This window comes from Neovison vison, chromosome X (assembly GCF_020171115.1).
Source record: "Neovison vison isolate M4711 chromosome X, ASM_NN_V1, whole genome shotgun sequence".
NCBI classification, from domain to species: domain Eukaryota; kingdom Metazoa; phylum Chordata; class Mammalia; order Carnivora; family Mustelidae; genus Neogale; species Neogale vison.
The window spans coordinates 20604437-20628495 of record NC_058105.1 but is presented as its reverse complement, the minus strand read 5'-3'; the positions used below and the strand labels follow the sequence as shown (position 1 = coordinate 20628495).

General features: G+C 39.1%; 1 protein-coding gene and 1 pseudogene across 1 annotated transcript; both read left to right on the top strand.

The window, feature by feature from the left end:
* The first annotated feature begins 13407 nt into the window (after positions 1 to 13407).
* On the top strand, positions 13408 to 14245 carry LOC122897222 (annotated as a pseudogene).
* A 1209-nt stretch (positions 14246 to 15454) lies between these two features.
* On the top strand, positions 15455 to 16099 carry CCDC169 (coiled-coil domain containing 169). The gene has a single exon (XM_044235631.1). It carries the CDS (start codon positions 15455 to 15457, stop codon positions 16097 to 16099), a length of 645 nt encoding a protein of 214 aa, XP_044091566.1.
* The last annotated feature ends 7960 nt before the right edge of the window (positions 16100 to 24059 follow it).

Sequence of the window (24059 nt, the reverse complement as noted above, 5' to 3'; positions counted from 1 at the left end):
ATCCACAGCTTGCCCAATGGCTTCCCATCTGTGAAATAATAGAAAAAATATATATACATGTCCCCAGTTCATGGCACAAAGCTAAAACCCTTGTAAATTCCTAAGTGGTAAGGGCACTATGAGCGTCTTTTGTTCTAATGTTTGGTCTTCGACCCTGGTTCCCGACATACGGGTTCTGAAACCCTTGTAATTTCCTGGGTGATAGAAGCATCCTTTGTTCTAATGAGGCAACTCTGGGTGGGCTCTTGGGTGGCTCCTGGGTGGAGGCTGGTCACCAGAAAGTGGAATTTTCAGCCCCACCTCCATCAAGAGAAGAAGGGAGAAGAGTGGAAATGGAGTTAATGACTGAATGGAGTTAATGAAGCCTCCATAAAAATCCCAAAAGTATAGGATCCAGAGAGCTTGCTGCTTGATGAAAACATTCATATGTCGGGAAGGTGACACACCCCCTGTCCTGTAGGGACAGGAGATCCTACACTCAGGACCCTCCCAGCCCTTGTCGTATGTAGATATATCATCTCCTTCTGGCTGTTCATCGGTATCCTTTAGCATATCCTTTAATAACCTGGCAAACCTAACTGCTTCCCTGAGTTCTGTGAGCTGCTGTGGCAAACTAATCAAACCCCAGGAGGGGACCATGGGACCCTCAGATCTGTAAATAGTGGGTCAGAAGCACAGGTGACAACCTGGACTTGCCATTGGTAACTGCAGGCGGGTGAGGGGGGAACAGTCTGGTGGGACTGGGCACTTAGCCAGTGGAACCTGATGCTATCTCCAGGCAGACAGTGTCAGAATGGAATTAAATTCTAGGACACCTATATGGTATCACAGAGAATTCCTTGTTGTAGGGGGGGAAAACCCACACATCTGGTGCCAGAAGTGTTGAAATGTGACAATAGTCTGAGAGGAAAGGAGACACACAAGAAGGAAGAATGAGACATTTCTTTTTTTTTTAAAGATTTTATCCATCTACTTGACAGAGAGAGACCACAAGCAGGCAGAGAGGCAGGCAGAGAGAGAGAGAGGAGGAAGCAGGCTCCCCGCAGAGCAGAGAGCCCGATGCGGGACTCGATCCCAGGACCCCGAGATCATGACCCGAGCCGAAGGCAGCGGCTCAACCCACTGAGCCACCCAGGCGCCCAAGAATGAGACATTTCTAACATGCCATCTCACTCAGAGCAAAAGCCAAAGTCATCACAAGGGCTTATTAGACCTTACACAGTCATCTGCGTCACCATCTCCCGCCCCCCTGCATCTCCTGCTACTCCCCCTAGTTCATTCCGCACCAGCCCCAGTGGCCCCCTTGCTGTTACTTCAACAAACTGGACATGTTCTACACAGGATCTTTGCACTGGCTATACTACCCACCTAGAATGATCCAGATATGTGAATGCCTTACTCTATCTCCTCCTTCAGGTCCTTACTTAAATGTCCCCTTCTCAGAGAGTTTCTCCCCAGCCACACTATTTGAAATTCCAGCAGCCCCTCAAATCTCCCTATCTCCTTTCTTTGCTTTATTTTTCTCCCATAGCACTTAGTATCTTTTAACATACTATATATTTTAACTATGTATCTATAGTGTACTATTGCTCTCTACTGCTAGAATGTAAACTTAAGAAGAGCAGGGACTCATTTTTTGTTCACCACTTTATCCCCAGTGCTGAGAACAGTGATTGGCACACAGCAGGTGCTTATTAAGGATTAAATTGCAAGAGTTCCTGGTGGCTCTGTTGATTAAGCTTCTATCTTCAGCTCAGGTCATGATCCCAGAATCCTGGGATCGAGCCCCACATCCGAGTTGCCTATTCAGTGGGGAGTCTGCTGCTCCCTCTCCCTCTGCCCCTCCTCCCACTCATACACTCTCTCTTGCAAATAAACATTTTTTTTAAAAGAGCTAAATTGTGTCCCCCCCCAAATTCATATATTAAAGTCCCAATGCCCCATATCTCAGAATGTAATTGTATTTGGCAAAAAGTTATTTTTTAAAGATTTTATTCATTTATTAGAGAGAGAGAGTGCACAAATAGGGGAGAGGGGGAAGCAGGCTCCCTGCCGAGCAGAGAGTCCCAGGAACCCGGATCCCACCACACTGAGACAAAGGCAGACGCTTAACCCACTGAGCCACACAGGTGCCCCTGGGGGTAAGTTCTATAAAGAGGGGGTTGAGGGCTCCTGGATGGCTCAGTCGTTGAGTGCCTGCCTTCGGGTCAGGTTGTGATCCTGGGGTCCTGGGACCAAGCCCCACATCAGGCTCCCTGCTCAGCAGGAAGATTGCTTCTCTCTCACCCACTCTCCCTGCTTGTGTTCCTGCTCTCGCTGACTCTCTCTGTCAAATAAATAAATAAAACCTTAAAAATAAAAAAATAGGTGATTGAATTGAAATGGGGCCATTGAGATGGGGCTCTAATTCGGTATGACTGGTATCCTTATAACAAGAGGAAGAGACACCAGGGGTACAAATACACAGAGGGACAATCACATAAAGAGGCAGCAAGAGGGTGACCATCTGCAAGGCCAGGAGAAAGGCCTGGAACAGATCCCCAGATGGCCTTCAGAGGAAAACAAGCATGCCAGAATCTTCATCCTGGACCTCCAGCTTCCAGAACTATGAAAGAATAAATTTATGCTTTTTAAGCCTCCCAGGCTGTGCTATTTTGTTACGGCAGCCCTAGCAGACAGTGTGTTCAATGAATATGTGCTCTGAATGAATGGATAAACAGGTAGATGGATACGGCAGGAACATGAGAAAAACTCAAACCAGAAACAGTTTAAAAGTGGTAGACCTCAGGGATGGAAATACAGGTGAGGAGGAATGGGGCAGGAGACAGATGCTTTTTATTGTAAGTCCTTTGGAACTATTTATTTTTCATCTACATGAATGTATTATTTCAGTAAATACTCTTAAATGTTAATTTTTAAAAAGGGGTGTTACAGAACAAAAGAATATAGGTTCGGGGCGCCTGGGTGGCTCAGTGGGTTAAGCCTCTGCCTTCGGCTCAGGTCATGATCTCAGGGTCCTGGGATCGAGCCCCCATCGGTCTCTCTGCTCAGCAGGGAGCCTGCTTCCTCCCTCTTCTCTCCCTCTGCCTGCTTCTCTGCCTACTTGTGATCACTGTGTGTCAAATAAGTAAAATTTTAAAAAAAGAATATAGGTTCATGAGGCTTTATATTACTTTATATTACTTGTTCTCCATCCAGGGCAATTTTGTCCTCCAAGGGATATTTGCCAATGTCTAGACATTTTTCTTCTCAAATTTGGAGAGAGTGCTACAGGCACCAGGTGGGTCAGGGCCAGGAATACCACTAAATAGCTTATAGAGCACAGCGCAGCACCCCACAAAATGTCAATAGTGGTGAGCTTGAGAAATCCTTTTACACAATTGTGAGGATGGTAGTGTCATAAAAAGTTATTAAGGAAAGTTATGGCTGTTTAGCTAATAGAATTAACCTCCAAGAAGAACTTAATGTAGAAAAACTACCATGTTATGCTACAATCCACACTTTGGTGCCTTTGTTAGAGAAAAATTCTGGACCGAATGATAGTTCTGAGGGCATTGCTAGCAACACGACTTCTGTCCATAGATTCTTACACAAACCTTCAATATACACAAATGCAAATGGCCATTCATCCCACATTACCTCACTCGCACCTCACTGTCTTTTACTACCAGTCTAATTCATCCCTTCTGCTCTCCGCAAATTAACACTCAATACTCCCTTCATTCTTTTATACCAAACCCCAATCCCAAGATTTCTCCCAAACCACAACTCATGCTGGAATGCCTTTTCTGTACCTTCCAGCCAAGATTTCTTTCTTCTTTTACCTCTCTCATGAAATTTCCATTCCCTGGAAAAGAGGGAATAATTTCTCACTGGTTCCATCTTGCATAAAAACAGAACCCCTTCCTTGCTCAACAACCTACCAAAAGCACCTACTTTTTCACACACACCACTAAGTAAATATCTAGTGTATGGATCTACTAGGTGTTTTGACTATTGTATATTCATGAGAAATGTGTCTGTGGTAGTGTTACATCCAGTTAAGAGGTGGTGTAGAGGGGTGCCTAGGTGGCTCAGTGGGATAAGCCGCTGCCTTCGGCTTAGGTCATGATCTCAGGGTCCTGGGATCGAGTCCCACATCGGGCTCTCTGCTCAGCAGGGGGCCTGCTTCCCTTCCTCTCTCTCTGCCCACCTCTCTGCCTACTTGTGATCTCTCTCTGTCAAATCAATAAATAAAATCTTTAAAAAAAAGAGGTGGTGTAGACAAATGTCTGGTGATCTGCTTTGGGAATATGGTTTCCTAGGAGGGGTGTAAGAAGAATCAAGGGCAGTCACTGTTCCATACTTTTGCTCAGAACATTAGTTTTGACCTCAATGAGCAATATTTTCATGCTTTCAGGTACTGAGAACCTGCTAGGGAGGGGAAAGATCCTATTCCAGAATCACTGCACTTTGGAATATCTACAGAAGGAAACACAGGAGACTAGTAACACTGATTGCCCTCAGAGATGAAAACTGGAGAACTTAGAGATAAAGGTAGGAGAGAGATCTAATTTTCAGTGTATACGCTTTTATAACTTTGGAATTTTGCTCCATGTGCATATATTAGTTGTACAAAATATTAATTTTTATGTCAGCATACTATATGAAACTATAGTATATGTATTAATTTTTATGTCCACATACTGTACAAAACTACAGTATTTCTATCTCAAGCCAAACTTCTACCCAGCTACAAATGGATGTGAAAATACCTTGGTTTTTTATATTCAAAACTGAGGTATTAAATATATATCCTGGCAATCTGTTAGACACTGAATCCCACACTGAGAAAAATACTAAAAAGAAATTGTCTGCAATGATATGTTCTTTATTGATATGACTGTCTTTAAATTACATGGAAATAGGCAGAAGAAAATTGACCTAAACTATAGTGTTCCTATACCTCCCTAAAGCAACACTTTTAAAAATAACTGGAGGGCTGAAAAAAATGCAGTGACAAAATTTTATTTACATTTTAATATAATATATAATTGATTGACCAGGAGCTTTAAGCACTCTGTGTTCTAGATGACAAGAGAAGACCATTTTATCTGGGAATAAATAGTTCTCTGCCTTATTTTGGTTTGGATGCGATAATGATGAATACCAAATCCCTCGGGATGAAAAAATGCTTTATTGAGAACTCCATTTCCTCAAATTTTTCTCATTTCCCCAAGGACTGTAATATCAAATGTCGTAAGTTTAAAACAAAACAAAAACGTGGAAATGTCCCTTGTTCAGACTGAGTCTCTCCTATGAAGATATACTCCTTGTTTTTATCTGATCTGTAAGGCCCTTCTGAATTCGAGGATGTCTACCAGACCTCTGGCCATCCAAGGTAAAGGGTCATCAATCTGGTATATCTCCCCCTGGCCACTCCAGGAAATTGACTTTAGTTCCCATTGATGAACCTCACCCTACTGACACCTCCCAGCACATTTTGCTTCTGTTCTAAATTAATTTGCACAGCAGGTGAGCTGGAGACTTTCAAAAGGTGACATGAGTATGTTTTACAAATGTACTTCTTAACGACTCTTCTAAATGAGGAAGGAATCAGGCAGGCAAAGCTGAATCGGCTAAACCAGGCAATATAACGACCTGGAGATTCTCAGTATTCTTCTGTGTGCTTCTGTTCTGGGTTGAATAGACATCCCATTGGTTATTATATTTATCTGTGGAAATTTAATCTCTGTTATTCTAAAATGAAAAAGTCATCTCTTCACCCTTGCAAAGTCTGTTTCTATCTGATAACAGCTTTATTGGTTGTGCGTGTACATTGATATATTTGTCTGCTAAGACTGCCATAACAAAATACATAGACTGAGTAGCTTAAACACAGAAATTGATTTCGTCACAGTTCTGGAGGCTAGACTTCCCAGATCAAGGTACCAGCCAGTTCAGTTCCTGGTGAGGGCTCTCTTGCACCCTTATGACCTCACTTAACCTATATTATCTCCTCATAAGTCACATTGCAGGTTAAGGCTTCAACATATGAATGGAGTGGGGGGAGTTCAGTCCATAACAACTGAATTCACAGTAATGGAGAGTTTTATATTTTATAGGTTATTAAACATATATGTAGGAGATATATCTGCCCACGTATATACAAACATTTAGAACTGGCCAAGGGGCAAAGCAAACTGATTGCTTTGGAATTAGTGGGATTGGTGTATAGAATGTATTTGGGGGAAGAGGAAGAAGGGTGTCAGGGAGGAATGGAAAAAATCAGCTGGTGGGATAGGAAAGGAGGAACAGGAGAACTCCATATAGGCAGTCTCTAACCAGGAGAATATTAAGTTTTTAGTAAAGTCTTGTACCAAAGCAAACAAATTCCACAGAATTGAACAGGATGCTTTGAATCCCCACTCCACCTAATATCCATTAAGACAAAGCTCTGCCAGGCAGGCTGGAATATGAACGTTGGCCTAACCTGTCCTATCCTGATTTCAAATTCACAAGAGAATGGCAACTATGTCTCTTTAACTCACACTATACAGTATTGCTGGGCAAAGGAGCATTTAAATGCTTTTGATGGTGATGATTATGGAGAAAAATGGAATGCAAATGGCTACTGACAAGTTTCATTGTAACAACTTTTATAACCCCATTATTAAAGAGATGAATATCTTCATATTCCTAAATAAGAGGTAATCACATGTCTAAAGCCTTTTTGCCCCTCACTTATTTTGTTAAAATGCTATTCTCATTTATTCTCAATCTTTTCCCCTTGGTGTGCATTAGTTACTATGGAAACATTGGAATACTATAGTTTGAGCATATCAACATTTCCAAATTCTATTAGAATATGAAGCTAATTTATACTGCGGTATTGGGGGAGAGAGTTCCCAGAGTTATAAATGAATGCAAGACAAAATGAAATATATGGCACTGCCACACAAATACAAGCCCCACTTAGCACCACAAAATGGCTGAGGCTCATCTTAACTGCCTACTCTATGTATCAGAATCCTGACTACAGCTGTCAATTAAATTGTCTTAGTCTGTTCACGCTGCTATAACAAAATACCATAACAGGGAGGGGGTGCTTATAAACAACAAACATTTATTTTTCACAGTTCTGAAGGCTGGGAAGTTCAAACTCATAGCCACAACATATTTAATGTCTGGTGAGAAACTTCTTCCTAGACAGTTGATTTCTTCTCAATGTGTCCTCACATGATGGAAGGGGCAAAGGAGCTCTCTTGGGTCTCTCATTAGAGCACTAATCTTATTCATGAGAGTCTTCATGACCTAAGAACCTCCTAAAAGGCCCCACCTACTAACATCATCACGTTGGGGGTTAAGTTTCAACCTATGAATCTGTGGGGGACAAAAACATTCAATCTATAGTAGAGGTCTACTAAGAAAGACATTAATCCATAACAACATCAGTACATGTTCTTTCCTCTTTATGCTATAATTATCATTTATTCATAAACAGTTTATTTGTGTCATTTCCACTTTAACCCAAGAGTTTTTAGGCTAGTCATTTTAAATTTTGAAGTGACCAGATTCTTTTGTTGTGGTGGTTTTCTTGTTAATTTCCCATTTTTAATTTTATTGTGGTAAGAACATTTGCCCATGTGTGGGTACTTACTATACATCTTGACCACAATGTCTGGCATACAACTAAAACTGAATGTATCACCTTCTCTCTTGAACTAGATGTTCCTCTATATTCCTTCCTCAGTTGTAATACCACATTCACCCAATCACTCAAGCTAGAAAATCTGCAAATCAGCTTTGTGCCCTCCCTCCCCCTTATTCATTAAATTGAATCAATCACCAAGACTTATAAATTTTACCTCCTAAAAGCTCTTCAAATTTCTCCCCTCCTCTATATTTCTTGACATCATCTACTAAATAATGCTATGAGATATAAGGATTGAGCTCACTCCCACCACTCACACCTCCCATCCATCCCTTCCAATATAGTTTTAACATTATTTTTATATCCTCAAATTGCTGTCTTTTTTGCCTTTTTAAGAAGATTTTATTTATGTTTTCATTTGGTGGGGGAGAGGGAGCAGGTGCAGGGGCAGAGGGAGGGGGAGAGAAAATTTTAAGCAGACTGTGTTGAGCATGGAGCCCAATGCAAGGTTCCATCCCACGACCCTGAAATCATAACCTGAGTTGAAATCAAGAGTTGGCTGCTCGACCGACAGGGCCACCCAGGCACCCCTCTTTTCCACTTTAAATAATATGCATAAACTTATATTTCCTGTTTGATAAACTATAGGTAGTTTCTCCTAACTGCCCACTTTGTAAGATGAAGACATTACTGTTCTACATTTCCCTCTCCCTCATCTGTCTCACCCCTACCTCCCAATTTATGTCTGTTTCTGTACATCTCTGTTTTCACATTTATCCACGCCATCATATCAAACCTCCTACTTGGTCTCCCTATTTCCTTTCTCAGCCCATCTTAACTCTTCACACAAAAGCCAGAGTGATCGTTTATGAATTTAAATCAATATCTGATTTTGTCAATGACAGATTAACTTGTTTCAGACTATCCATCCCATTGAGAGCAAGTGTAAAAGCTGAACACATAAAAACATTTTTAGTCACATTGAAGGACCATCAAGGCAGCAAGAAATTGAGACAGACCAAGATTCTGGAGGAGAGAGAGGGAGGGGGAGAGAGGAGAGATGTGAGTCAGACATCTGGCTGCATTTTTGCTTTAAGCCATTTGGCCATTTGAAATCTGTGGAATGAGAAGCTAAGAACCTTAGCAAAAAAAAAAAAAAGAAAAAAGAAAAAAACCTACACACACACACAATGCAGAAAATAGTGCTTAAGAGTCTGAGAAGCTGAGAAAAGCTTTCAGAAGTCTAATGAAACTGAGAAAGGGAAAATGGAGTTGAGTGCCCATGAAGGAGAAGCCCTATTAAATATCACAGACTTTCAGCTGAATCCCCCAAAAGGCCACAACCCAAGAGTAAGAGAGAATGAGGAAAAGATCAGCCCTCATAAAAACGGAAGCCTAGTCCCAATTTCTAATCAGATGAAGGTGATTTATCCCTAGCCTGAGTGCTTGCCAGAGTAAAAAATAAATCCCCTCTGGAGGAAAATAGCATCAGCCAGAACCTCAAATTATCTCCTCAACTTTTTATATGGTTCAATATATGGTTCATTCAATCATAATCATAAAGCATACACAAAGACTAAAACTGACCGAAAAATCAAGAGACAATAAGGACAGGCCACCTGGGTGGCTCAGTCAGTTAAGTGTCTGACTCTTGATCTCAGCTCAGGTTCTTGATCTCAGGGTTGGGAGTTCAAGCCCCACACTGGGCTCCATGGATTCTACTGAAAAAAAAAAAGAAAAGAAAAGAAGGAGAAAAATAGACAATAGATACGGAGCCACAGAAAATCTAGATATTAGCAGTTCTCAGACATAGACTTTAAAATAATTGTAACTAATATATTCATGAAATTAAATGACATAATGGAGAATTACAGCTATAGATGACTAACTGCCTATAGAAGAATTATATTAAGAAAAATTGGGAGCCATGTTTCCCCTTTTAATCTACAAAGAGGGCCTGGGAGCAGGGGCACACTTGTCTTAGTCAGCTCTGATTACTATAACAAATTGGCATAGACCAGAGGGCTTAAACAACAGAAACTTATTTTTCACAGTTCTGAAGCCTGGGAATCTGTGATCAGAGCACCAGCGTGGTCACGTTCTGGTGAGAAGCCTCTTCCTGTTTTGAAGATAACCACCCTCTCATGGTACCCTCATATGCCGGAGAGAGCTCTGGTCTCTCCCTTTTCTTGAAAGGGCACTGATCTTCCATCTTCATGGCCTTGTCTAAACCCAATTATATCCTAAGGGCCTCATCCCCAAATACCATCACATTGGCAATTAGGGCTTCAACATATGAATTTTGTGGGGATACAAACATTCAGTCCATAACAACCCTAATGACAGTGAGCATACCCAGGGCCCAGATCTTGGTTTCTAAATACCATTCTCCATTAAAAGGAACCAAGGATCCTTGTAGAAAAGGTTAATCCCATGACCGGGGCACAGAATGTATAAGAGGAGTTTTAATCTTTTTGTCCCTAAAAGTAAAGAGGTGCTCAAAGAATAATGGGGGAAATATCAAAAGGACACAGAGCCCTCAAAGGGCTCCCATTGGCTAAATTTGAGCATCATAGTAAATAAGGATAGTAATGACTTAAAACCCATTGAATAAAGTAGGAAGTCATGAGTCCATACTAATATGAATGAAAAGTTTGATGAGGAACTAGGGATAGATATACATATACAGATATATAGATAGACAGTTTCAAAGTACCTGTACACAAAATACTTATTATTTGCAAAGTTAAGAAGAAGCACCCTAAAGTGGAGAAGCATGGAAGACATCAACTTAATGCAATGAAAGAACAAAGCATCACTTCTGTGTATTCCTGCCAAAAACTTATAAACAAATATAATCATGAGGAAACATTAGATAAACACAAGTTGTGAGACATTTTACAAAATAACTGGGCTGTAATCTTTAAGTGTCAATGTAATAGAAGTCAAGGAAAGAGTAACTATTGTAGATTACAGACTAAACAGACATGACAACCAAATGCAATGCTTCATTCTGAATTAGATTGTTTGGCTATAAAGAACATTATTGGCAAGTTGGCAAAACTTGAATTGGTATCTGAGTATTGGATAATAGTGATATATCAGTGTTAATTTTCTGACTTGATGGTTATGTTACAGTTTTTTTTTAAGAGAATGACCTTTGTTTTTTTAAGAAATACACACGGAACTATTTTGAAATGATTGAGCATCATGTCACTTACTTACTCATAAAAGGTTCAGGCTACTGGGATGCCTGGTGGCTTAGTTGGTTAAGTGGCTGCCTTTGGCTCAGGTCATGATCCCAAGGTCCTGGGATTGAGTCCTGCATCAGGCTCCTTGCTCAGCAGGGAGCCTGCTTCCCCCTCTGCTTGCCTGTCCCTCTGCTTGTGTTCTCTCTCTGACAAATAAATAAATAAAACCTTTCCTTTAAAAAAAAGTTTTAGGCAAAAATTTCTTTGTACTGTACTTAAAACTTTACCATAGGTTTGAGATTGTTTCAAAGTATTTTTTTAAGATTTTATTTATTCATTTGACAGAGAGAGACACAGTGAGAGGAGGGAACACAAGCAGGGGAAGTGGGAGAGGGAGAAGCAGGCTTCCCACTGAGCAGAAGCCCAATGCAGGGCTTGATCCCAGGATCCTGGATCATGACCCGAGCCAAAGGCAGATGCTTAACGACTGAGCCACCCAGGCACCCCTGTTTCAAAATACTTTTAATGTCTTATGATGTTTTAAAACACATGATGAATTAAAATTCATGACAATAATAGCACACAACAGCAGCTGAATTTATAAGGGAATAAAAGGAGTTAGAGAATTGAAAGGTTCTTACATTAAGCAGTGGTAAAAGTAGTAATTGCAGGTAGGTTCTAGTAAAAATCCATGTAATTTTTAGGTTCACAACTAAAAGAATAACAAAAGAACGTATTACCAGTAAACTAAAGATGGAAAATAGAATAATAAAAAACACGATGTACTTAATGGCTCACTTCTAAAGAATGCAGTATGGGAAGGGGAAAACATAATAACTTTACAGTGAAGTAACCTGGCAGATGCCATCTTAATCACAGTTAATATGACCAGTGATAAGTCATTTTGTTAGCAGGCACCCTCTGATATGATGTGATGAGAAATGCACTTCATCTCTGTGGTGCACTCTCTCCAAACCCAATAACCTAATCTAATCATGAGACAAACCCAAATTGAAGGACATTCTACCAAATGCCTGACAAATTCTGCTCAAAACTGTTATAGTCATGAAATTCAAAGACTAAGAAACTGTCATTTATCAGGGGAGACTAAAGGCATATAACAACTAAACGCAGTGTGGTATTATAGACAGGATCCTGAAGCAGACTATTTAGACTATTACAATTCAAATAAAATCTTAAGGTTAGTTAATAAAGATGTAGAAATGTTCATTTCCTAATAACAACAAATGAGAACATTCAGGAAAATTGAAATTTAGGGGAAACTGAACCTTGGTGAGGGGTTTACAGGAAATTTCTGTACTATGTTTGCAACTTTTCTGTAAACCTTAAAGTATTCCAAAATAAAAAGTTTATCTAAAACAAACTTCCTAAATATAAAAGTACATAAGACAAGAAAGAAAGAAAAGAACAGGTATAATAAATAGACAACAAAGAGAAGGATGCCAGACATAAATCTAAATATGCCAATAATTAACATTAAACATTATTAGACTAATGTCCCAATTAAAGAAATGGTCCAGTGGTGCTTGGCTGTCTCATTCAGTAGAGCATGCAACTCTTGATCTCTGGGTTGTGAGTTCAGGCCCCACGTTTGGCATAAAGCTAACTTAAAAAAAAAAAAAAGAAAGAAAGACACAATCCAACTGTATGAAAAAAATCAACCATATGCTGCTTGTAAGAGATACATTTTATTTATTTTTTAAAGATTTTATTTGTTTATTTGAGATAGAGTGAGAGTGAGAGAGCAAAAGCAGGGGGAGCAGCAGGCAGAGGGAGAAGCAGGCTCTCCATCGAGCAGGGAGCCCAGCACGGAGCTCGATCCCAGGACCCTGGGATCACGACCTGAGCCAAAGCCAGCCACTTAACTGGCTGAGCCACTCAGGCACCCCACAAGAGATACATTTTAAATGTAAGAGTACAAAATGGTTAAAAATGGGGGCACCTAGGTGGCTCAGTCGATTGTCTGCCTTTGGCTCAGGTCATGATATCAGGGTCCTGGGTTTAAGCCCCATGTCAGTCTCCCACTCTGCATGGAGACTGCTTCTCCCTCTCCCCCAACCCCTGCTCATGCATGTACTCTCTCTGTCATAAATACATAAACATCTTTTCAAAATATGTCAGGACAGCTATATGAATATTAGATAGAATAGACTATATTCTGGAGGATCTGGAAGGCTGTATGCATACAAAGGGCTGCACATATGCTCAAGGGAGATAAGAGATGGCCGAATTTAGGCCTTATATAAGCAGAAAGTAAAAATCAGGGAAGACTTGTAAACTGCCTGAACTTAGAATGAGTGTACCAACACATGCATACATTCCCTGGGAAAGGGTGGAAACCTTGTTGGCTCAAAGTGTTTGAGCAAAATCTCTGACAAATAATTAATCACAAGCTATAATGACCCAAGGGTGAAACCTAGGTAGCTAGGCTTAAAAATTAAGAACAAGAATGTTAACAACAACAGCAACAACAAAAAACTGAGCAAAGATTCCAGTTGTCACACACCACAGGGGAGATGGACACTACATAATTAATCCAAGCATATCACTAAGCAAAAACAAAGGAACATAGTGCAATAAAAAAAAAAATAAAAATAGCTCTCCTCCAGACACCCAAGATGCTGAAAGGAGAGAAGGTGGCGGCCCCGGCCCCTGCTGTTGTGAAGATAAAGGAGGCCAAGAAGGTGGTCGATCCCCTGTTTGAGAAAAAGCCTAAGAATTTTGGCTTGGACAGGACATCCAGCCCCAAAGGGATCTCACCCACTTTGTCAAATGGCCCTACTACATGTGGCTGGAGTGGCGAAGGGTTATTTTCTAGAAACATCTGAAAGTGCCTCCAGTGATTAACAAGTTCGCCCAGGCCTTGAACCTTCAAACCGCCACTCAACGACTTAAGCTGGCCCACAAATACAGACCAGAGACAAAGCAGAAGAAGCAGAGATTGTTGGCCCAGGGTGAGAAGACAGCTGCTGGCAAAGTGGATGTCCCCACTAAGGCTGCCTGACCTTCGAGCTGGGATTAATATTGTCACCACCTTAGTGGAAAACAAGAAGGCTCAGCTGGTAGTGATTACACATGATGTGGATCCCACTGAGCTGGTTGTCTTCCTGCCTGCCCTATTTTGTAAGTTGGAGTTCCCTACTGCATTATCAAGGGGAAGGCCATACTGGGGCATCTGGTCGACAGGAAAACCTACATTACTATTGCCTTCACACAGGTTAACTCAGAAGACAAAGGAGCTCTGGGTAAGCCAGTGGAAGCCATCAAGACCAATTACAATGATAGATACAATGAGATACATTGTCATTGGGAAGGCAATGTCTTGGTTCCAAAGTTGATGTCTCTCAATGCCAAGTTAGGAAAGGCAAAGGCTAAAGAACTGGCCACCAAACTGGGCTGAGTGGATGCTGTCGAATTTTCTTTACATAGAAGTAATAAAAAGTTCTCTATAAATAGATAAATACATATATACATACATACATAGAAACAAGGTGTAGCCCATACACAGGGGGGAAAAGCAGCTTATACAAGTTATCTGCAGGAGGGCCTCCATGATAGATTCAGTACATATGGACTTCAAATAAGCTATTAAAAATATAAACTAAAATAAACCTTATTTAAAGAATACAAGGAATGTGTGATGACAATGGCTTATCATCACATAGGGAACATTAACAAAGAGATATGAATTATAAAAAAGAAATGGATAAAAATTCTAGAATTAAAAGGTACAGTTGAATTGAAAAGTTCACTCAAGGGACTCAAAAGCAGATTTGAGCTGATAGAAGAAAGAATTAGTGAACTAAAATGTAGATCAATAGATACTATCCAATATAAAGAAACAACATGTAAAAAAAAAAAAAGAAGAAGAAGAAAACTAAAGAACTTCAAAGGCCTGAGAGACACCATCAAACACAACACATATGCATAATGGGAGTTCCAGAGGAGAAGAGGAGGAAAGGGGGGCATAACTACATGAAGAAATAATGAGTGAAAACCACGAATCTAATGAAAAGCATTAATCACAGCATCCAAGTTAATGCCCTACACCCAATCTACATCCAAGTTTAATGAATTCTGAGTAGAACAAATTCACAGATATTTATAGCTAGAGAGGGAAAGCCAAAGAGAAATCCTGAAAATAGCAAGAGGAAAATCACATGTGAACCACAATGAGATTAACAGCTGACTTCTCGGGCGCCTGGGTGGCTCAGTGGGTTAAGCCGCTGCTTCGGCTCAGGTCATGATCTCAGGGTCCTGGGATCGAGTCCCGCATCGGGCTCTCTGCTCAGCAGAGAGCCTGCTTCCTCCTCTCTCCCTCTGCCTGCCTCTCTGCCTACTTGTGATCCCTCTCTCTGTCAAATAAATAAATAAAATCTTTTAAAAAAAAAGCTGACTTCTCATTAGAAACAATGGAGAAAAGAAGGTGGTATTATGACATATTCAAAGTGCTTGAGGAGAAAACTCCACCAAGAATTCTAGGAGTCAGGTCACTGTGGCAACCGTTCATAACAACACTTTCTCCTCCCCAGCTTCTGGGTGTCCCTTCAGGGATTCTGCTGTAAGTTGTGCTGAGGAGAAGGGTGTGGGAGGTCTCTGACCTGCCACCATGGGGGACGGTAGAGGGGACAACTTTGAAGGTATGAGCATTGATCGCCTTAAACTGGAGTTATTGGAAGAAATCCATATGAAAGACTTGGTACAGCTCTCAATACTTGAAATAAGACACAAGATAGTGGAACTGGAAGCCAAACTCAATACTGACAATGAAGGTGGTGAATGGAAAACCCGTTATGAAGCGCAACTTGAACTGAATGTTCAACTAGAAAAGCAAATTGTTATTCTCAAAGAGAAAATGGAAAAAATCCGTGGAAATCCTTCAGATAGACTAGCTTCTATTCGTGTCTATGAGAGAATGCCAGTGGAATCCTTAAATACATTACTTAAACAGCTAGAAAAAGAAAAAAGGAGTCTTGAAAATCAAGTGAAAAACTGTGCCCTTAGACTGGAACAAGAGTCAAGAGCTTACCACAAAACCAATGATGAACGCCGCGCATACCTAGCTGAAATGTCTCACATCTCTGGCTCACACCGAGTTTCTAAAAGGCAACAGATGGATCAACTTCATAGAATTAAAGAGAATCACGTGAAAGCAGGAAGACATAATCCAGCTAATCAGAAGATAGTAAATGCCAAGAAAGGACCAGCAAAAAAGATCACAAAACCAAACCATCTTCCAAAACTCAATCCATGATTCCAGAACTGGATGGATTTCTATTTCTTCCCTTTATTCATATGTAATAGTCAACTTGTGAAGTTCGAGTTAGCGCATTTTTCAGGGAATGAAATAGATTTTTTTAAAAAGCTATTAAAACTTCTTTAGCTCCTCTTCCAGCTGTTTGTTCCTTTTTCTGCATGAAAGTAATTTTTTAGTAATCTAGTTTAGTTTCAAAAATTACTCTAGAAAATAATTTTAGTGACTCTAATATATCTAATAACAGTTTGTGATTCTTAAAAAGTCCTAGAGAACATGAAGGTTATCATCATTATATTTTCTTTTTAATAACCTCTCTATGATATGCTTTGATAGGTAACATTGCTATTGTATTTGGTTTCTAGTCGGCCGTAACCTAAAAATGTGAGCCTGGGGCGCCTGGGTAGCTCAGTCAGTTGGGCGTCTGACTCTTGATCTGAGCTCACATCTTGATCTCAGGGTCATGAGTTAAAGCCCAGCATTAAACCCACTTAAAAAAATAAATAAATAATATTCTTTTAAAAAAATCTGAATTCACCAAAACTTTTTGCTATTTTAGGCTGTATCATGTTCATTTTTTTAAGCGCAAAGCTTAAACAAGGCTGCAAATCAACGGCATTTTAAACTGTGGCTTGAAGTATCATGGTATTGAGGAAATAGCTTTCAATCGGGAATCAGCTTGGTTATAGTCCCCACTCTGCCATGAACTTATGAGATTTGGGGAAAGCCCCTTCACCTCATCTTTATTTCTTGTACCTATAAAATGACTGAGGCAAACTATGCAACTTCTAATGCTTCTTACTGTTCTAGAAAATGAATATGTATTCAACTACAGGGGTCCTGCCACTTAGCACATAGTGAATTAAGTCATGTTTGTGATGCTTATTAATTCATAGTAATGAGCTCATTTTTTGGACCAAACTTGGCCAGTGTCCACAACACTCAAGTCTAGAAGTGGAGATAGAATGAGGATAGGAGACAGTTCTTCTAGAAAATTCATTAAATTCTCCTATTCATGTTTAGACTGTTTTTATAATTGTTACATAGATCAGCAATCCACATATAATTTATTTGCTCAACTTCGTAAGTGAATTTAAATTCCCAGAAATCATCCAATGGTCAGTGTAACTTTTAGCTAATGGCGTTCTCACATTGTATCTGGCACTAAAACCTAAATTCTATTCAGTATACTAGTAATGAATACCAAATGCGTTTCTGTAACTATCTCAATAGTTATTCACTTTCTTTAAGGAGAATGCATAAGTTCCATATAGCCCAATAATTCTTTTATATGACTATAAAATATAATGCAGTGAAATATAAAGTCAATTCCTATAAATTACTCTAGATTGGAGTTGTTTGGAAATATTGTCTCCTATTCTTAATTAAGCTAACTGCAGATACCAGATACCATGGCCCATATTATCAAACAACTACTAGATTTTTATGTTTCATACCATCTTTCTTAGCATTAGCAACAAATTGATAATCTTAGTATTAGTAATAAATAGAATCACAGATCATCACTGAAGAATAAAAAAGGTAGTTTTTTCCCTATCATACAGAGGTAGGCCATTGTAGGGACTGAATTAAAGAACATTTAAAATTATCTCAATCATTGTGATGGTCTATTGAACAGCTTCCCATGGGGATCTATCACATTTAAGTGTTAGTTGTATAGGTGCTTCTTTTGAATACTTTCCAGATATCAGAAAGTGTCTCTTAAACATGATGATGGGATGTTGATGAGGTAGTGTAAAGGACTGAAATGAGAGACTTTCAAGATCCGTATTCTGGTATCAGTTTTGCCACTTCTAAGCTTCTGACTATAAGCAAATCACTTTTTATTGCCTCATTTCATTATGTATAGAGCTGGGAATATTTACCCTACCACCTTGGGATTGCTGTGTGGATCAAGGGTACTTACTGAACATTTGTTTATTTACTTCTTTATACCTTATTTCCCTCTGAAAGGTTGCCACTAAATTTAGAGGTATAAAAGCAACATCCACAACATAGAAGATGAAAATAAAAGTTAAACAGTTTTGCAAAATCTGTGACTAAGCAAAACTCTAGCTTTAAGCTTTCTAACAGCCAGCACAAAGAAGGAATGAGCTGCATCGCTCTCATTAGTTTTGTAGATGGAATACACAAGTAGTGAAAAAGTTTGCCCTCATTCCCTAGTTCTAAGTTCTGAATATAATTTGCCATGCAAGATTTTATAAGAAAGTGCAATTATTGGGGCACCTGGGTGGCTCAGTCATTAAGCGTCTGCCTTCAGCTCGGATTGTGGTCCCAGTGTCCTGTGATCAAGCCCCATATCGGGCTCCCCCCTCAGCAGGGAGCCTGCTTCTCCCTTTCTCATTCCCCCTGCTTGTGTTCCCTCTCTTGCTATCTCTCTCTGTCATAAATAAATAAATTTTTTTGAAAAGAAAGTGCAATTATTTATTGCAATAATCAAAACAAAAATGAGAGTTTGGGATCCTTCTTTGTTTAATACTGAAATATGTATTAATAAATACCAGTATTTTTTGAGTTCAGAATTCATGGGTACCTGGGTGGCTCAGCTGGTTGAGCCACGCTCAAGAGGGAGCTCAGTTTCTGCTCTGCTTCTCCCTCTGACCCTCCCCCCTCTCATGCTTTCTCACTCTCTCTCAAATAAATAAATAAATAAAATCTTTTTTAAATGTTCAGAATTCATAAAGCAGAGAATCAGTAAAACAATATTTAGTATATTTCAAAATTTTAAGTGTCCAAATGTATTACAAAATATCAAGAAATACTATTTATAAACACAGATGATGTTACAACCAAAAAGACAGATAATAACAAGTATTGGCTAGGATGTGGAGAAATAGGAATCCTTACACACTGCTGGTGGGGAAGTACAATGATGCAACCACTTTGGAAAACAGTTCGGCAGTTCCTCATAAGGTTAAACATAGAGTTATCATATGACTCAGAAATTCCACTCTTATGTATATACCCAAGAGAATTTAAAGCCTATGTCTAGGGGAGCCTGGGTAGTTCAGTCAGTTGGGCATCCACCTTTGGCTCAGGTCATGATCTCGGGGTCCTGGGATCAAGCCCCATGTTCAGCTCTCTGCTCAACCGGGAGTCTGCTCCTCCCTCTCACTCTCCCTCTTTGCTCCCCCCACCAATAAATAAAATATTTAAAAAATGAATCCTATGTCCACATAAAAACCTGTACATGAATGATTATAGCAACATTATTCATAATAGCCAAAAAGTGGAAGCAACCCAAATGTGCATCAACTAATAAATGGATAAACAAAGCATAGTGTATCCAAACAATGGAATATTATTCAGCAATAAAAAGAAATGAAGTACTGATATATGCTACAACATGGATGAATCTTGAAAATAAGTGAAAGAAGGCAGTCATAAAATGCTACATATGACATAATTCCATTTACATGAATTACCTAGAGGGTAGGTGATGGGGAGTGACTGCAAATGGTACAGGGTTTCTTTTGGGGTGATGAAAATGTTCTAAAATTAATGGTGGTGATGGTTGTACAACTCTGTGAATATACTAAAAACCGTTGAGCACTTTAAGTGAGTTAATCATATGTTATATGATTTATATCTCATTAACACTGCCAGTAAAAAATAATCCAATACCCACCAAAATAATCCTTAAAAATTGAAGGCCCCACAGAAAAAGACATTCCCGGGAGAGGGGGGGAAGCCCGGGAGAACTAATTGCTATCAGACCTGCCTTATAAAAAATTTTTAGAAATTCATCAGGCTAAAAAAAAAATTAAAAAGGGTTTTTTTTTAATTTAAAAAAAAGGAACTTTGTGAGGCTGAAGAGAAATTGTAACTCAAACCCACACAAAGAAAGAAAACACCAGTAAATATAATTACATAGGAAAACATAAAATACAACATAAACATATTTTTCTTTTCTTCTCACAACTGATTTAGAAGACATCTGCATAAAATAATAATTATTAAAATATTGGTAGATTTACATAAAAAAGTGATGAATGTGATAATAGCACAAAGGAAGGGAGAGGAAAGGAAGCAATATTAAAGCACTTCTATAGGGGCACCTGGGATGCTCAGTGGGTTAAGCCTCTGCCTTCGGCTCAGGTCATGATCCCAGGGTCCTGGGATCGAGCCCCACATCGAGCTTTCTGCTCTGCGGAGAGCCTGCTTCCTCCTCTCTCTCTGCCTGCCTACCTGCCTATTTGTGATCTCTCTCTCTCTGTCAAATAAATAAATAAAATCTTTAAAAAAATAAAGCACTTCTATACACTACCAGAAAAAGTTAGGACTAATGTGAAGTATATTGTTTTTGGTTAAGATGTATATTGTAATTCCCAGACCCACCACTAAGAAAATAATTCAACAATTAGAGTAAATAAAGAAAATTAAGATGGCACACTAGAAAATATCTGTTTAGTGCAAAAGTAGACAGTAAGGAAGAAATAGAGGAGAAAAATACATGAGACATAGAAAATAGCAAAATGGTAGTTACAAATAATGACATTTATGTTATGATCAATAATTACATTAAATGTAAATGAAATAAACATTAAAATAAAAATAGATGATCAGACTAGATTTAAAAATGGAATCTGGAGCACATGGGTGGCTCAGGGTCAGTTAAGCATTCAACACTTGATTTCAGCTCAAGTCTTGATTTCAGGCTCAGGAGTTCCAGCCCCATGCTGGGCTCCATGCTGGGTGGGGAGTCTACTTAAAAAAAAGAGGATCTAACTGTAGGCTGTCTAGAACAGATACTTTAGATTCAAGGCACAGATAGGTTGAAAGAATGGAAAATGATATGCCGTGTGCAAACTGTAAGTAACCATAAGACAGCTGGAGCAGCTATCCCAAGGCATTAGTTTTCTATTGCTTGTAACAAAGGACCACAAATTCAGCAGCTTGAAACAGTAACAATTTATTAGTTCACAGTCTTACAGGCCATAAGTCCAGGCATGTTCTCTGCTTAGGGACTCAAAAAGGAAAAATCAAAGTGTTGGACAGGCTGGCTTCTTATCTGGAAGCCCTAGGGAATAATCTGCTTCTAAACAAACAAACAAACAAAAGCATCTGCTCTGAAGTTCAAAGAATCTGCTTTCAACTTCAGGTTTTTGGCAGAAATTCCATTCCTGGCAGCCATAAAACTGAGGTCCCCATTTCTTTGACACATGGTCCCTACTATCTTTCCACAAGCAATAGGGCTTTAAATCCTTCTTGGGCATTGAATCTTTGTCAACCTAATTTAGCACCAGCCAGAAAAAACCTTTGTGTTTACAGGGTTCACCTGATTAGGTCAGTTCCACCTAGATGATCTTTGTATAAGATTAACTGACTTGGGTTTTTTTTTTTTAAATATATGTTTTAAGTAAGCTTTATGCCCAATGTGGGGCTTGAACTCACTACCCCAGGATCAAGAGTCACATGCTCTACTGACTGAGCCAGGCAGGCACCCCTGACTTAGGGCTTTAATTACATCTGGAAAATTGATCACTTCATAACAGTATCCAGATTAGTATCTGAATGAATAAGAAGAGAACAGGAATCTTGTGGAGCCATCTTTAAAATACTGCCTACCACAAGTAACATCAGATAAAATAGACTTTAACACAAACAGTATTACTAGAGAAAAAAATGACATTTTATAGTGAGGAGGAGTCAATTCATCAGGAAGACATAACAATTATAAATACATACCTGACAAAGGAGCCCCAACATAAATGATACAAAACCTGATAGAACTGAAGGGAGAATAATCTCTAATATCTTACTCTCAATAATTAGTAGAACAGCAGCAATATCCACAATAACCAAAATACAGAAAGAACCCAGATATCCATCGACAGATAAATGGATAAGGAAGATGTGACAAATACACATACACACACACAATGGGATATTACTCAGCCATCAAAAAAAATGAAATCTTACCATTTGCAATGACATGGATGGAACTAGAGGATATTTTGTTAAGCAAAAATAAGTCAATCAGAGAAAGACAATTATATGATTTCATTCATGTGTGGAATTTAAGAAACAAAGCAGATGATCATAGGTGAAGGGAGGTAAAAACAAAGTAAGACAAAATCAGGGAGACATACCATAAGAAACCCTTAACTATAGGAAACAAACTGAGGGTTGCTGGAGGGGAGGTAGGTGGGAGGAGGAGGTGAAACTAGGGGATGGGCACTAAGGAGGGCACGTGATGGAATGAGCACTGGGTGTTCTCTGCAACTGATGAATCACTAAACTCTACATCTGAAACTAATAATACACTATATGTTAATTAATGGAATTTAAATAAAATTTAAAAAACAATTAATAGTACAATTAGAGAAAAAAAATCAGCAAGGATAAAGAAGACCTGAACAGCACTGTCATAAAATTTACTCTAAATGATATCTAGGGGACATTCCATCCAACAACAAAAGAATACACATTTTATTTTCAAGTGTACATGGAACATCTAATATTGTTTTCATTTACAGCCTATCCTCGGCCATAAAACAAGCTACAATGGATTTAAAAGGATTAAATTTTTAAAAATAAAAAAATTTTAATAATTGAAATTATACAATGTATGTATCTGACCACAATGGCATTAGAAATCAATAATAGGGGCGCCTGAGAGGCTCAGTGGGTTAAGCCACTGCCTTCGGCTCGGGTCATGATCTCAGGGTCCCGGGATCGAGTCCCACATCGGGCTCTCTGCTCAGCAGGGGGCCTGCTTCCCTTCATCTCTCTCTGCCTGCTTCTCTGCCTACTTGTAACCTCTCTCTGTCAAATAAATAAATAAAATCTTTTAAAAAAAAGAAGAAGAAATCTCAAGGATAATTAGAAAGAAAGTTGAACTGAATGAAAACCAAATCACAATGTGTTAAAAATATATGAGGTAGAGCTAAAACCATGCATGGCGGGAAAATTATAGCTTGACATTATAGGAGAAAAGAAGAAAGATCTCAAGTCAATAATCTAAGTTTTTGCTTTAAGAATCTATAAAAAGTAAAGCAAACTGAGCCCAAGGCAAACATAAGATAGAGATAATAGAAATTGCAAAATATCGGGGCACCTGGGTGGCTCAGTGGGTTAAAGCCTCTGCCTTTGGCTCAGGTCATGATCCCAGGGTCCTGGGATCAAGCCCTACATCAGGCTCTCTGCTCCATGGAGAGCCTGCTTCCTCCTCTCTCTCTGCCTGCCTCTCTGCCTACTTGTGATCTCTGTCTGTCAAATAAATAAATAAAATCTTTAAAAAAAAAAAGAAATTGCAAAGTATCAACCTCATGCAAATGTAGGTAAAGAAGAAATAGAAAAGAAAAAACACATGAGACATAAAATAGCAAAATGGCAATTATAAATATATTTATATTATAATCAATAATTATATTAAATGTAAATTATATAAGCACTATAATAAAAACAAATGACCATACTAGATTTAAAAATGGGATGGGGGGCTGGTGCCTGGGTAGCTCATCAGTTAAGCGTCCAACTCCTGATTTCAGCTCAGGTCATGATCTCAGGGTCATGGGATGGAGCCCTGTGTTGGGGCTTCTCCCTCAGCAGGGAGTCTGCTGGAACTTCTCTCTCCCTCTTCCTCTGCCCTTTCCCTCTTCTCTGTCTGTCTAAAATAAATAAATAAATCTTCTTTTAAAAAGAAATCATATTAAGAAAACTTTGGGGTGCTGGTAATAGAGGTTTTCAGCAGTAGGGCTCAAGTTGTCTCAAATGAGAAAAGACATTTTATTATGGGAATAAGAAGAAGGGGGAACACAAGTAAAGGGATGAATCCTTGAAGGTCAGCGCATAACTAGGTTTCTTACTTATTATGGCCTTAGCTAAGAAAGTGGATTTGAAACTTAGGAGGTATCTAACAACATGTTAGTGGAGTTGTAAAGTATGTTAGAAATATGCTCATGTTAAGGTGGCGGGCCTGGAAGTTGTGTTGTTG

What these genes read in the sequence shown, in the direction of transcription:
- CCDC169 (XM_044235631.1), top strand. Translation starts at nt 15,455, where the DNA reads ATGGGGGACGGTAGAGGGGACAACTTTGAAGGTATGAGCATTGATCGC.